Below are 12,392 nucleotides of genomic sequence, written 5' to 3'. Positions count from 1 at the left end.
AGCAGCAGGCAGCTCCATCACCAGCCTGAGCTCAAGCTCACAACAGCATTTGATGGTGATGGTATCTTGTACCAGTCTATTTTGTAAAAAGAATTAAATACTTCTCTTTCCGAAGGCAGTGTTTTGAAACCTGAAGGACAGACCTAAAACCCTCCAGTGGTGTATTGAGAGACTCTGGATTGGGACCCAAATTGCACAAACAAGCCCAAGATGCCCCTTCCCCTTGTCACCCACATCCTCATGACCCCACAGACACAGTCTTTGCTCCCCAGACAGCAGATGAAATGTTTCATTCTTGCCTTGACCCAGACCAAAACAAGACAATAAGGAAAAGGACCCCTTCAGTTTTGTAGTCCTTTATTTTTTTTTTTTAAGTTGATCCTCCCATAGTAATGTACTGAAATGCGTAACAGTTACATTGTACAAAGCATTTAAAGAAAGTACCTCAACTTGCCGATTATTTCAAAATGAGATTATAAACAAAAGGAAAAATAAATCTGGTCCCTCACTAAAGGCAAAAAAAAAAAACCCCAAAAAATAACTGAATACCTTCCGTTATTTATTTATTTTTTTAAAACATAAATTTGGAACACTTCATCTTACAAATAGGATTAACATGAACATAACATCACACAAGCTCGCAGACAACCAGCATAAAATATTGGGTACAGTTTTTTTTTTTTTAATCAGAAGAATCATGCTTTCATGAGGAAATTATAACTGTTTATACAATTGAATCAATTTACTGTATTACAAAAAAACCCTAAGTTGTATCTATTAGTTATTTAGTTCATTAAAAGGCAAAAATAAAATAAAAGAGGAATGTAAGAAAATTTCAAACACTGTTTTGCACTCCCATATACACAGATCAGTTCACCTCACTTTTTTTGAAGTACTTAGGTGCCTTACATCGTAACGCAGTGGGGGACTGGAGCAGTGCTGTTTGTTATAGGAACAGTGCCATTTTAATCAACAAACAATTGTTTGCCAACAAATAAATACATGGTACACACAACACAAAGAAGAAATTAGAGGGTAGGGGAGAAAGGAAACAATACAACGAAATAGTGACATGATTGTCAAAAATTAAAATCTCCTTACAATGATTTGAACTAGTGGTGCTGTTGATGAACGTGGTGCTTTCACGGATTTATCTGGATGATTTATCTTCTTGGAGTAGTGAACATTCATAGTTTACAATATACACACGCCTCTTATGTATTGTTTCTCAAAGTCCTTTTTTTTTCTTTTTTTTTTTCCTTGTTTTTCCTTTTTTTTAACAATGCAGTTGAGAAGGCAAAAGAATTATGGAGAGAACAAAATATTCCCTGTTACTTCTTTCTACATTTACGATGGATAGTGTGCATTTGATAGAGCTATTTTCTTTCTTTGAAGGGCTAAAATGCATAAAGCTTTAATGAAGAGATTTGTACATAAAAGCAACTGTTCCCAATCCTGTGTCAAACTATCTTATACAAAAAGAAAATCAATTCAGTTCCTACTTTAAAGGAGTGCCCATGTGTATGTCAATGCAGTCTTAACCCTTTTGCCCCTGCCCCTCACAGCCGGATGAACTGGAAGACACTTTTTCCCGGCCCTGGTTTACATAATCCACTGAAACATTTTTTTTTTGAGTCGCATTGATCCTCCAGAAGTCAGCAGCTGCCTTTGCTGTGCAAAACAAAATATTGAGAATAAATAGTTTCTTTCTTTTTAAAATTATTCAGTTTAAGGTCACCAGACTTTAAATGAGTGACCCTGCAGATTTATAAGGCATTCTGCTCAGCAGTCTTTTAAATAGTCATATATGAAAGAGCCATGCTACTGGTTTGGACTTGGTCCCATTCTTGGTAAGACTTCACAATGTCATACGTGACTGATGGATTGAATGGCGCTGGATTCTGCAGCGGCTCTCGCCATACTGTGCCACATATTGGGAGAATTGTGGGATGCGGAGTGAAGGGAGTCCTTATCGGAAAGAGAGAGCATCATCGCATACGCCTGGATGGGGAAAGAAAAAGGAAAAAGAAATCATGAATCTGTGGCGCAGATCTGAGCTTGGACCTGTGCCACCCCGCCACGGTCAGGGCATCATTTAGGCTACAACTGCTATTCTCAACTTATTTTAAAAATATCAAAACGCACTAGGTAAAACCACTGTCAACCTTCTCACTGACACTTTTGACTCGCTTATAGTAATAATAACTTCCACTTTCATCTAGCTTCACGAAGCTCTGAGAAACCTTTGATAGTAGACAAGGTCCTAGAGTCTCCTTTGCTTTCAGATTCTTGGCACAAGGGGCTCTTTTCAAGAGCCTGAGGAATCACATTATCTCTTGGCCGGTCCTGTATTTCGCCAAATACCAGTCTCCTTTGCTGACCTTTTCTACAAGCATATTCTGCAGCTTTTTAAAAAAGGAATCTTTTAAAGGGGGTTAAAAGACTCATTTTAATTAATGTTTAAAAAATGTCAAGAAACAGCACTAGGATATCAATCTACCTCTTGCTGTTTTAAAAACATGCTGGGGACCTAGAGGTGGTAACATCTAACTGACTATAAAAAAAATACCAAAAAGCCAAGCCAGCCAGAAGATCAAGTCACATCCCTGCATGGCTGCAGCTAAACTCCACGGCACCACCGTGACTGTGCCGGCTGCCTGAACACAGAGTGGGACTATTTCTTATCATGGCATTTTGGCAAGTGGCAGACGGGAAAAAAAAAAAAAAAAAAAGAGCAAAAAAAAATTAAGAAAGTCTCCCATTATCCAGCATGAGAGCACTCCTTCATGCCTTTCCAGCGTGGTGGGAGAGCAGGAGAAGGTTGGGGCAGGCTGAGGTTTGTGGATGTGGAGCACAGCCTTGTCCGATGAAGCTGAAATGACCTTGCCTGCCACACACTAACAGTTTAATCCTTCAGGTATTTTGCAACAATAATACTTCAAGTGAGTTAAGCTTTTACCTGGGATTTGGATTTCCTGTACAGTGGTTGTTTTAGGTCCTCTTGCAGCTGGGAAGTATTGAAAGCTGCCAATTCAGCTTCACTGTATTGATTTTCTTCCATTTTCCTCATCTTCAGGCTATCTGTGAAGTGCCTTATGTGGTCCAAAGCCGAAAGTCCAGTCTTATTATACTCCTCCTCCTTATACCTACAAAAAAACCCATGGAGGTTTAACATCCATCAAATGATCCTCTCTGCCTTCCACCCTCCTCCCAGATTTAGACACCTGAGCAATTTTCCCTTTTTTGCACTCATAAACCTCTTTGTCCTGTGTAACCTTGATCCTGAAATAAAAGATATTCCCCTTTCTTTCTTAAAGAGAAGAGAGGGTGGGCAGTGAGAGCAAGGGGGGGGAAGGTCATCTCTCTTCTGGTGTCTCCACAGCCTTTCTGAAGACCATTAAGGGAGATCAAGGTTGGTTTATGGAGCAGATAACGTCTCTCCCATGAACGCTTCCTGTCTCACCCAGAACCCGACAATAGCTCCCTGAGCACAATTATTTTTTCTCTTAAGGGCTACAGATTGCATGAAGAGACTGAAAACAGGGCTGGTATTGACCCAAACACAGACGTACATTGCTATTGTAACTGGGAAGTTGGCTACTTCGGAAAAGTTCCCACAGTACACAGTTTGTTGCTGGCACTCTTGTATGGTTTATTGTTTTTATTTCACATATTAGGTACACCAATACTCGGAAGGAACCAACCTGCCAGGGGAAGCTTTGCAGTTCATGTCCAAAGTACTTGTTTCCTCGTAGTCCTCCTCTGGAGTCACCTCATGCATGTCACTTGTGACAGGCTCTTTGACTGCTTTCCCTGCAATTTCATTCTCTTCATCTTCTTCGTCCATCATTACTTCATCTTCTGCCTCTTCATCATCCAGCAAATCTGAATTCTGGCTGGCTGCCATGGCTTTTTCATCCTTAAAGTGGCTGCCATTCATTCTGAAAGTACCGAAACAAACCCAAGCAATAATCACAAATCAGTTATGAAGGCTCCTCACCAGCAGATTGTTTGAGGCAGACCTGAAAAGGATCTGTCCCGGTAGAATAAAGTGATTTCTGTATTTTATTTCTTGTAGCTTTAGATGTTTAGGCCATACTGGAGAAAATTTCACTCAAAAATCAGTGGGACATTACAGTACCATTAGGATGGGATTTTCCTGTTATCCTGTTAAAACTACTGTTCAAGCAGAGGTATATTCAGATATCCATTCCAGATTTTCTCACACATTATTTCATCTCATGTTTCTGACCATACATGTAATCTGGGCAAAATAAGTCATTGCCTTTTAACAGAAGCCATAGGGGCCAAGAAACTCTGAAAATCAGATCCACCATTTTCAAAAATGACGTCCAATACTGCATTCAGAGTTCTTAAGGCAAAATTATGTGCATAATTAATTCTGCACACTACCACTCCTTTGGAAGCCACACTACTTCACTTAATGTATGGATTACATACATGGGAATCTAAGGGACTTCAGCTGAAGACCTAAAGAGTGGTCTGCAATATTGCTACTATGCTGAACTATACTATTGACTGATTTGAAGGGTAAGAAGTAATGCAAAGAAAGCTCATATAGCATTTTAAATGCATTTATTCTTATTAAATGAGTAATCATAGAAATATGCACATGGAAAACCATTTGGTCTACCTGCTGTTATTACGTTGCCCTTTGCTTTCAGACAATGGCTTCTCTTAACTGCTTCCCATGGGATTTTATCAAGGACATAATAACCATGCTGAAGTAGGGGCTCGTTTGCTAACAGCCTCAACCCTGTAGGATTCTGAGCATCTGTAGCCGCATTGTCTTCCACATTAAATAAGAACTAAAGAAATTCAGCACCACCACCCCATCAACCAATGTACGGCCAGAGGTACTAGTGGTATAGAATAGCTGCACTCGGCGGAACCACATGAATGCACGCTACCAGCCTATCTGCTCTGCTGCATTACGTAGCACGGAGGCCTTGATTCATCTATTGTTCTCATTGTGCAAAAGGTCCCTACTCTTCCAGGAATACAGTTATAAAAATGGAAACTTTATTGTCCGCTCGCAGTTTGCTTTAGACTCTATATGCTTCAAACTGTGCGGGACAATATGGAATATACCAAAAGTTTGAGCAAGATAAGGATGATCCCTAGCAGCGTATTTGGTATTTAGTGTTTGACTTGCTGTTGTCTCAGATGTACTGTACTGCATTTAAAAAAAGCTAGGGAATGGTCTGTTTATACCACAGTATCAAAAAATCTGAGGCTGTGCAGAGTCAGGAGAGCTGAAGCAGCCACCCCCCTCTAATACAATCAGAGCAGTATCTCTTTATCATCTTTTATTTAAATAGGCAGAAATAAGAAATTGTTGAGCACAGTTTGGGCTGCCAACTTGCTTGTTAAGCTCAATTGAGGCTGCTAGAAATGAAAAGGAGATGGACTACAACCAAAGTAACAAAAGCCATATGATTAAGAAAACAGATTCTCTAATTATGCTTTCAAATGCAGCAATTTGCCAGGGATAAAATATCCATCAAGAGCAGTCTGAAGTGCCAAATTTAGAAAGGAAACACTGCACAACCCAGCAACCTTTTCACTTTGCTGACTTCCTGTCGGAGGACATGTTGAGACCAGATGTGCAAAGAAAAAATCCCAAGCCCTCATTGCCAATCAAGATGGAATGAAATTTGAATATGCATGTAATCACTTAATCCAATACTTTCATGGAAATTGTGTTATGTCCACCAATTTTATCCCCTCAGAAAGGCATCTGGAAATTGAGAAGGCAGTGAAGTTTGTCACCAATAGTAAGTAATTTTTGATGCTGATAATGTAATGCCAATTCAAAAGCGCAAATAATGCATAACACAAAGCCAGTCTCAAAGAAATATGTATAGCTGATGTGTGTATCCATGCAACAGCCTTTTCTGCTTAGCTGTATTTTCATTAGCTGAAAATATTTAGAGGTGGTCTCTCTTCTTCTAGTTCAGAAGAACTGGAACACTCGTATACCTAATAAATCTTAATAGGAAAGAGTCTGTCACGTGCTAGAGCACTGTGAACTACCAATGCCTACCCACAGCCTCACAGACTTTTTGCCAGTCAGCATCTTTCTTGGGATTAAGTTACTTACGGGAAAGGACTTTAATTTAGAATCTTTCATTTGATCCAAGAATTTAGCTTAGTCTACTTTATTAATTACACATTTAAACTGCATTTAAACCGTAAGGCTGTCTACATTTAGCCACAGGATGTAGAATTCACCTGTTCTGCCATGAACGTAAAATGGATGAAATTTTCAACAGACTGATTGGGAATGTAAAATTGAGAGCTCCTGACACAAGGAAAATGCATCCATAGATGCACCCTTCTGTCCAGCATCTGCCACCAGGAATATGCTCATGCATGATGGGGAGGGAACCAACAGGTCTATTTTCATAAAACACAGGTGAAAACTGAAGTAAACAAACTGCTAAAATAAATCTGGCTCCAGACACCATCAAAAGTGAAAAATCAGGTTTAATAAGCAAGCAAACCTGGAAGAGTGGAACTTTTTGAATGCAGATCAGTCGCAACTCACCTCTCCTCTGAGTTTCGGGGGGACTGATTATTGTGGTTGCTGTTTCCAATAAAGTTTCTAATTTCTGTGAAGTAAGAGTCTTCCTTGTCATCTAGGATTGCCCCCGTACTTTCCAGTTCTGAGTGAGGTGATGATGTTGCAGTACCTTAAAGCAAAGTAGAAGAATTCTGTTGTTGCTTCTATACACTTTTATTGTACATTTATATAAATATAAATTTATATTTATCCATTTAAATCAAACTGAAAATGAAACTAATCTTAAAATGAGTTGGTCACAGTGATCCATCAACTTTTGGCCACAAAAGCATCAATTAGAAAGGAAGTAGTGTCCATTGGTGAAGGTGTTTTCCAGCCAAAATAACTGCTCACATGCTGGGTGCCATTTCCATGGTTTATAATTGCTTTTGCCAAGTATCTATTTCAACAGCTTCCCTCCCGTTCCCTTCTAACTTCAACACTGTCAGTCAATAACTGTGTAGACCAATGGCTGAACTGAGCAAATGGAACTTCATTTTAGCTACTAATTATGCAGATTTGCTTAAAATATGAAGCAGCCATTGACATAATCACCCAGGTTCATTAGCACTGAGAGACCTATGACAGAAATTTTTGTGCACCGAGGAAAAGACAGCTCTGCATTCACTGCAGGTACCTGGTTATTTCCAGTGGAGGAAAATGTAGACTAAAGAGACCACAGAGTTTTCATTAAACCCTGCAGATATCTAAACCAGACCAATGATATCCACTACCTGCCGCTGCCTTTGCTGCTGCTGTATGGTGACCAATTTGCTTTGGGTCTTGGGAAGCACCATTACCTCCATAATAGCTAGTGCTTTTCAGCTCCTGACAGTGAGAATATTTTAGAAGGTGCCAAGAAAATCTTTTAGAGTGCCCCCTGAGACTCTAAATCTAGACTGCTATTGAGAGCCAAGTGATTGCAGAGATGGGATTATACCAATTTTCCCAGTCCATTCTCAAAATGCTATAGTTGGCTTAATTAAAACCAAAAGAAAAGACATCATCCAGTGGTATTAAGTTATACAAGGGTAGAGTTTATGCTGGGATTTTCAAAGCACTTTAAATGTCAGCAGAGCTTAGGCACTTACATATTTTCCAACCCCCCACTCATCAGAGCAGACAGCGCAGAGCAACGTGTGCCTATTGACACTCAGTAGTATTGAAAGTGAATGTGAGTTCCCTGTATATGAGCACTAGCAGTGCACAGGGCATGCTGGAGAGGGAAAAGACATACATACCAGACATGTTCCCATTCTCGTGCTTTTTTAGATGTCTGTCAAGATTGGTTTGTTGACCAAAACACCTGTCACACAAATGACACTTGAATGGCTTCTCTTTATTGTGGATGTTACGGACATGCCTCTGCAGGTTAGAGGATATGCTAAAGGATCTGTCACAGTATTTGCATCTAAAAAAAAAAATGAAGTGGGTAGAAAAGGATTTGTTAGTAGTTGGAAATGTAAAATTTGTCCTAAGAGACACGAAACACGTTTTGGGCTCAGCTTCAGCACCTAACTGCAGTTAATTCATCCCCATTGAAGCAAAACTCTCCTGAAAATAAAGACAAGTTTTGGCTAAATAACTGAAGAGCTCTGCTCTTGGAATGGACACATCACTTCTGTGGTGTGTTTTTTAGCTTTAATTCACATTAGGCTTTATATTTTAAAAACTGCCTTTAGGAATAAGCCTAATATTTCAGAGTTAATGGCATCAAATTAGGTAGGGTAATTGATTCCTATGTTTTTAAAACTGTTGCACGCAAACTTGGGAAGTTAGAAAACAGTAGAGCAATAACTCTATTGTTTCATGTGCTGCCAATACAATACAATTAAACACTTCTGGAAAAAACATGAAACAGATCTCTTTTAATGCTCAAATAAGGTAAAATGGGCTATTTCTTTTCCTATTCTAAATTATACTGTGTGATTAAATCTTTTCTTGAGGAATTAGCTTGCTCGATTGCTAATCCCAGAGGAAATCTGGTTATCTTGCAAAAACCAGCAATAAACAATCCCAACCTTTAATACTGTGCCAATGTGAGTAGTTTAGTCTATCACTCTGGTACCAGAGGCATCAATTTTCATACTCTGTAGTGATTTGGAGTCCCTAAAGCCTTTACTGTATTACTCTTTAAGCCATTACTAAGTCATACTATAACTATTCCAAATTCTCTGGCTGGCAACTAGCCAACAGTCTTCACCACTTTAGTTTTTCAGTCTTCTACCTCTCCCGTGCTTCTCTTATGCTTGTCAATGATGTCAAATTATTTTTTTTTAAGTGCTGAAATCGCCCATTATGCTACTAATTGCTCATGGCTTTTATGTAGTGGACAAGCATAACATGCATGAAGACCTTTCTTCAATAAAATTAGATGTGAATCTCATTTCCCAAAGGGACTAGAGGCAAACCCCATATTGTTTCCTCACAAACAATGAGCTTACTCTGCTCTTTACAGCTCATAAAATGCAAAAATTGGTGCATTTGTTTTACTGGAACATGAACTGGCTTCCTTCCAGTCAATTTAAATTAGTCTTTCATTTTCAATAAGGTGAAGCTTCTATATACATTTCTGCATATGACTGTCCTGTATACAATATCACATACACATTATCAACAAGAGTACACCTACATGGGTTTCATTTAAGCAGATCTCCGAAAGGACCTAGATTAGGCAGGAATCAATAAAGACAGTAAAGTCTTTCAAGCCAAGACCCTTCAGAAATCGGATGATTGATGCAACACCCAAATTTAGACTGCAAATAATACTGAAGAGCTCTTACAAAAAAACATTTTCACAAGGGCAAATGTGACCATGCACGCTATTAAAAATCACTTCAATCCTTCTGGTTCAGAAGTGCGAGCTATCCCACAAGGCAAAGGCAAGACTTGCGGATGGCATCTGGGCTAAACAGGACCAAAACCTTCCCCCATCTCTGCAGCCTGAATGCTGAATATCAGCAATGAATCCACAAAGCCCTGTTTGGGACCAAAATGCAATGATGGGTCATCAATACTAATGAGCGAGTGCTGGAGCTGGCCACGCAAGGCTGTTGCAAACACTCATTCCCTTGTTTCATTCACTTGATCCCAGCACAGACACAGGTAAGGGGTCACGGTACCTATAGGGCTGCTCTCCAGTGTGCGTCCTCAGGTGACGTGTTAGGTTTGCAGATCTTGGGAAAATCTTGCCACAGTATCTGTGATAAGAAAAGGTCTGATAAGACAATGCCATCTTCAATGGGTTTGTCCCAATTTGAGCTGGACTAGATGCACAGACCAAATTGAATCATTAACATATGGTACTATTGGCATTGCTTTGGTGTAACAACATTTCAATAAAAACATTCAGCAAATGTAAGTGATTGAGACACACACATGGAAAAATGAAACTGGAATTCCTGGCATCAAACAGTTTTTCTTGTGCATGAGTGAGGGATATATGAAAACATATCAGTTCTAAAGATAACCCAAAATTTCTAAGCTCACTAGGTGATTATCTGTCACATTCAGATTAGGAATCAAGAGAGTCTTATTAAAGTCTTGGATTTCTGCCTCCATGTAAGCAAATTTCAAACCTTTCAACCAATTCTACGTGTCAGCAAACATGACATCATTCTGTGTATTGAACAGGATCAGAGCAGACAAGACTCAAAAGACCTAATCCATCAAGGTATGTTTCTATAACAACATGTCTTGAAAGAAGGTGACATGTTTCCCAAAAGATCACATAAACCGATATGCCAGTGTCAAACGTCTGCGCATTCTGGAGATGATATAAGAGACCTAAACAATGCAATTTAAAAAGCATTCTCCAAACTCAATAATATTTCCCATGAATAACAATGGGAAAAAAATTATCACGAGCCTTCCCACATTGTTCAAGAAACATTTTAATACTTAGTTTATAATTGGCCCAGTTCTATTAATGACATTCATCCCACTTTTGCGTGGGGACTGAGCATGTGCACAGTGCTCCGTCAGTGAACAAGGATGGTGGTTGCTCCATGTGACAGCTTCAAAGATTGCATCCCATCATTTTTAATATCTCATTTATCTTTTCATAATGTGATGTATAAGCCTTCAAAATGCCCACACAGCTAATTCTACTTTCCTCAACAAAGCTCCCATTCATTTTGGTTGCACATACAATGACTATCTTCATTGTATTTTTTTTTTAAGTCTGTACACTTAAGTCCTAATAAGTCATGTATTTTACCACTGATCCCTTCAGATATTAAAACCAGAAGCCTGAGAAGAAACGTCCGTAGTTTATGATCAAAAAAATCAATAATGAAAGCACACTTGTGCATATGAAAGTGATGAGAAAATTTGGAAAAAAAAATTGTTTATATAATAGTTTCCACCTCATTTATCAAACTGGTACGATACTAGGAAAAGCCTTTGTTCCACAACACCAGCAGTTTAATAAGAACCCCAAAGCAAAATGTTTTCCATGTTTTATTGGAAACTGTACAAGCAGGGGGGGATTGTTGGGAGCCCAGGATGGCAGCACAAGATGCTTTGGGGGCTACCTGCACGTGTAGCGCTCCTTCCCCTTCCGCAGCAGGGTCTCAGGCAGGGTGCTCGGTGGTGCGCGGAAGTTAAACATGGATGGCACCGACTGGATCAGCTCGTTGGCCTCTGGTTTCAGGGTACTAAAGCTCTCCAGCTTTTCAGCCATGCTTTCTATAGCTGACATCTGCAACAGAAGACAGCACAGAACCCATTCTTCAGCTTCATGACCTCACTGGAAACCCAAAATGCAAAGACCATACATTGCCAAGAGAAAAAAACCAAAAAGCCAGCAAGGAGGGGGAATGGGAAGCAAATGTAGAGTTGCAGTCTCAAAAATTATAGGGTCTATTAAGCAAGGTGGTGGCCACAATGTTGTCCCACTTGGAATAATGCCTGTAAGTGCTACAACAGGGTGCTTTTTCTCTACAAGGCCAGCACACAGCAGAATGCCTTGCCCTCATTTCTGTGGTGGTAAGATGCTTCCACAGAAAATCTAAATTAGCCAGTATTCATTTCCTCTCATTTTTTGAGCCTCAGCTTCTATAAAATTCCAGTTTATGCAGTGATGCTCTGTAGGTGTATGCCAATGAGTATATGCATCCCATCTACCAACACCATTTTTCATCAAACCAACAGAAAAAAGAGAGATCCCAACAATAACTTAATTCCTACTGTTTGGTGCTAATTTTTTTACAGGACTTGCAGAGGACAAATATTGCAGAGGAAACCTTATAAACACTCTAGCTCAACCAAGGGCTGCAATAAGCCAGATTCAGAGTGGCTCTGTCAATGTTTCAGCCACATCCAACCATTCTGTCCAGTCTTCTTGCACATCCCAGTCAAAGACCATGAGATAAATCCATAAGAAATGAGGCATTAGTGGGTTTGGTGCTATGTGTTTACACTACCTGTTAAATGCCTATCCTATTTTTCTACAACCTTTTAATATTCCTGCTCTACCTTCACTTGTTTGTAAACCCTATGTACTTTGAGATGTCTCCGTTCCTGATTAGTTGTCTGTAGTTTTCAGGGAGCTGGGATTAAATAACTCCTGGAGAATGGTTTCCTTTAATAAGTCTGAAACTTAACATGAAAAGCTATTCCAAAACCTCAAACTTTGTCACTTAGAGAGTTCAGGATTGCTGCTGAGCCTACTGACAAGTAAGGGTAACCATCCGCCTATACCACAAACAAATGAAAAAAGAAAGAAACTCAAGATCTCACCTACAGAGCATAAAAACCACAGCATAAGCCCTGTGTAATGTAATGAAGGAGGAAATCATATGAA

At 39.5% G+C, this 12,392-nt stretch overlaps 1 protein-coding gene across 7 annotated transcripts in view; it reads right to left on the bottom strand.

Moving 5' to 3' along the window:
• Positions 1-340: 340 nt before the first annotated feature.
• Positions 341-12,392, bottom strand: part of MECOM (MDS1 and EVI1 complex locus) — a 342,399-nt gene continuing 330,347 nt past the window's right edge. For all 7 annotated transcript variants that reach the window (XM_069864818.1, XM_069864821.1, XM_069864824.1 and 4 more), the window contains 7 exons: positions 11,122-11,288; positions 9,709-9,786; positions 7,828-7,997; positions 6,572-6,716; positions 3,705-3,941; positions 2,960-3,146; positions 341-2,001 (listed from right to left, as the gene is read on the bottom strand). In XM_069864818.1, the coding sequence (XP_069720919.1) occupies positions 1,867-2,001; positions 2,960-3,146; positions 3,705-3,941; positions 6,572-6,716; positions 7,828-7,997; positions 9,709-9,786; positions 11,122-11,288 (1,119 nt within the window). In that variant the 3' untranslated portion in view covers positions 341-1,866. The remainder of the gene's footprint in view (positions 2,002-2,959; positions 3,147-3,704; positions 3,942-6,571; positions 6,717-7,827; positions 7,998-9,708; positions 9,787-11,121; positions 11,289-12,392) is intronic.

The sequence above is a fragment of the Phaenicophaeus curvirostris genome, chromosome 10, assembly GCF_032191515.1.
Source record: "Phaenicophaeus curvirostris isolate KB17595 chromosome 10, BPBGC_Pcur_1.0, whole genome shotgun sequence".
Lineage (NCBI taxonomy): Eukaryota > Metazoa > Chordata > Aves > Cuculiformes > Cuculidae > Phaenicophaeus > Phaenicophaeus curvirostris.
The sequence above is the reverse complement of the archived record's forward strand: the minus strand, read 5'-3'. Positions and strand labels throughout refer to the sequence as shown.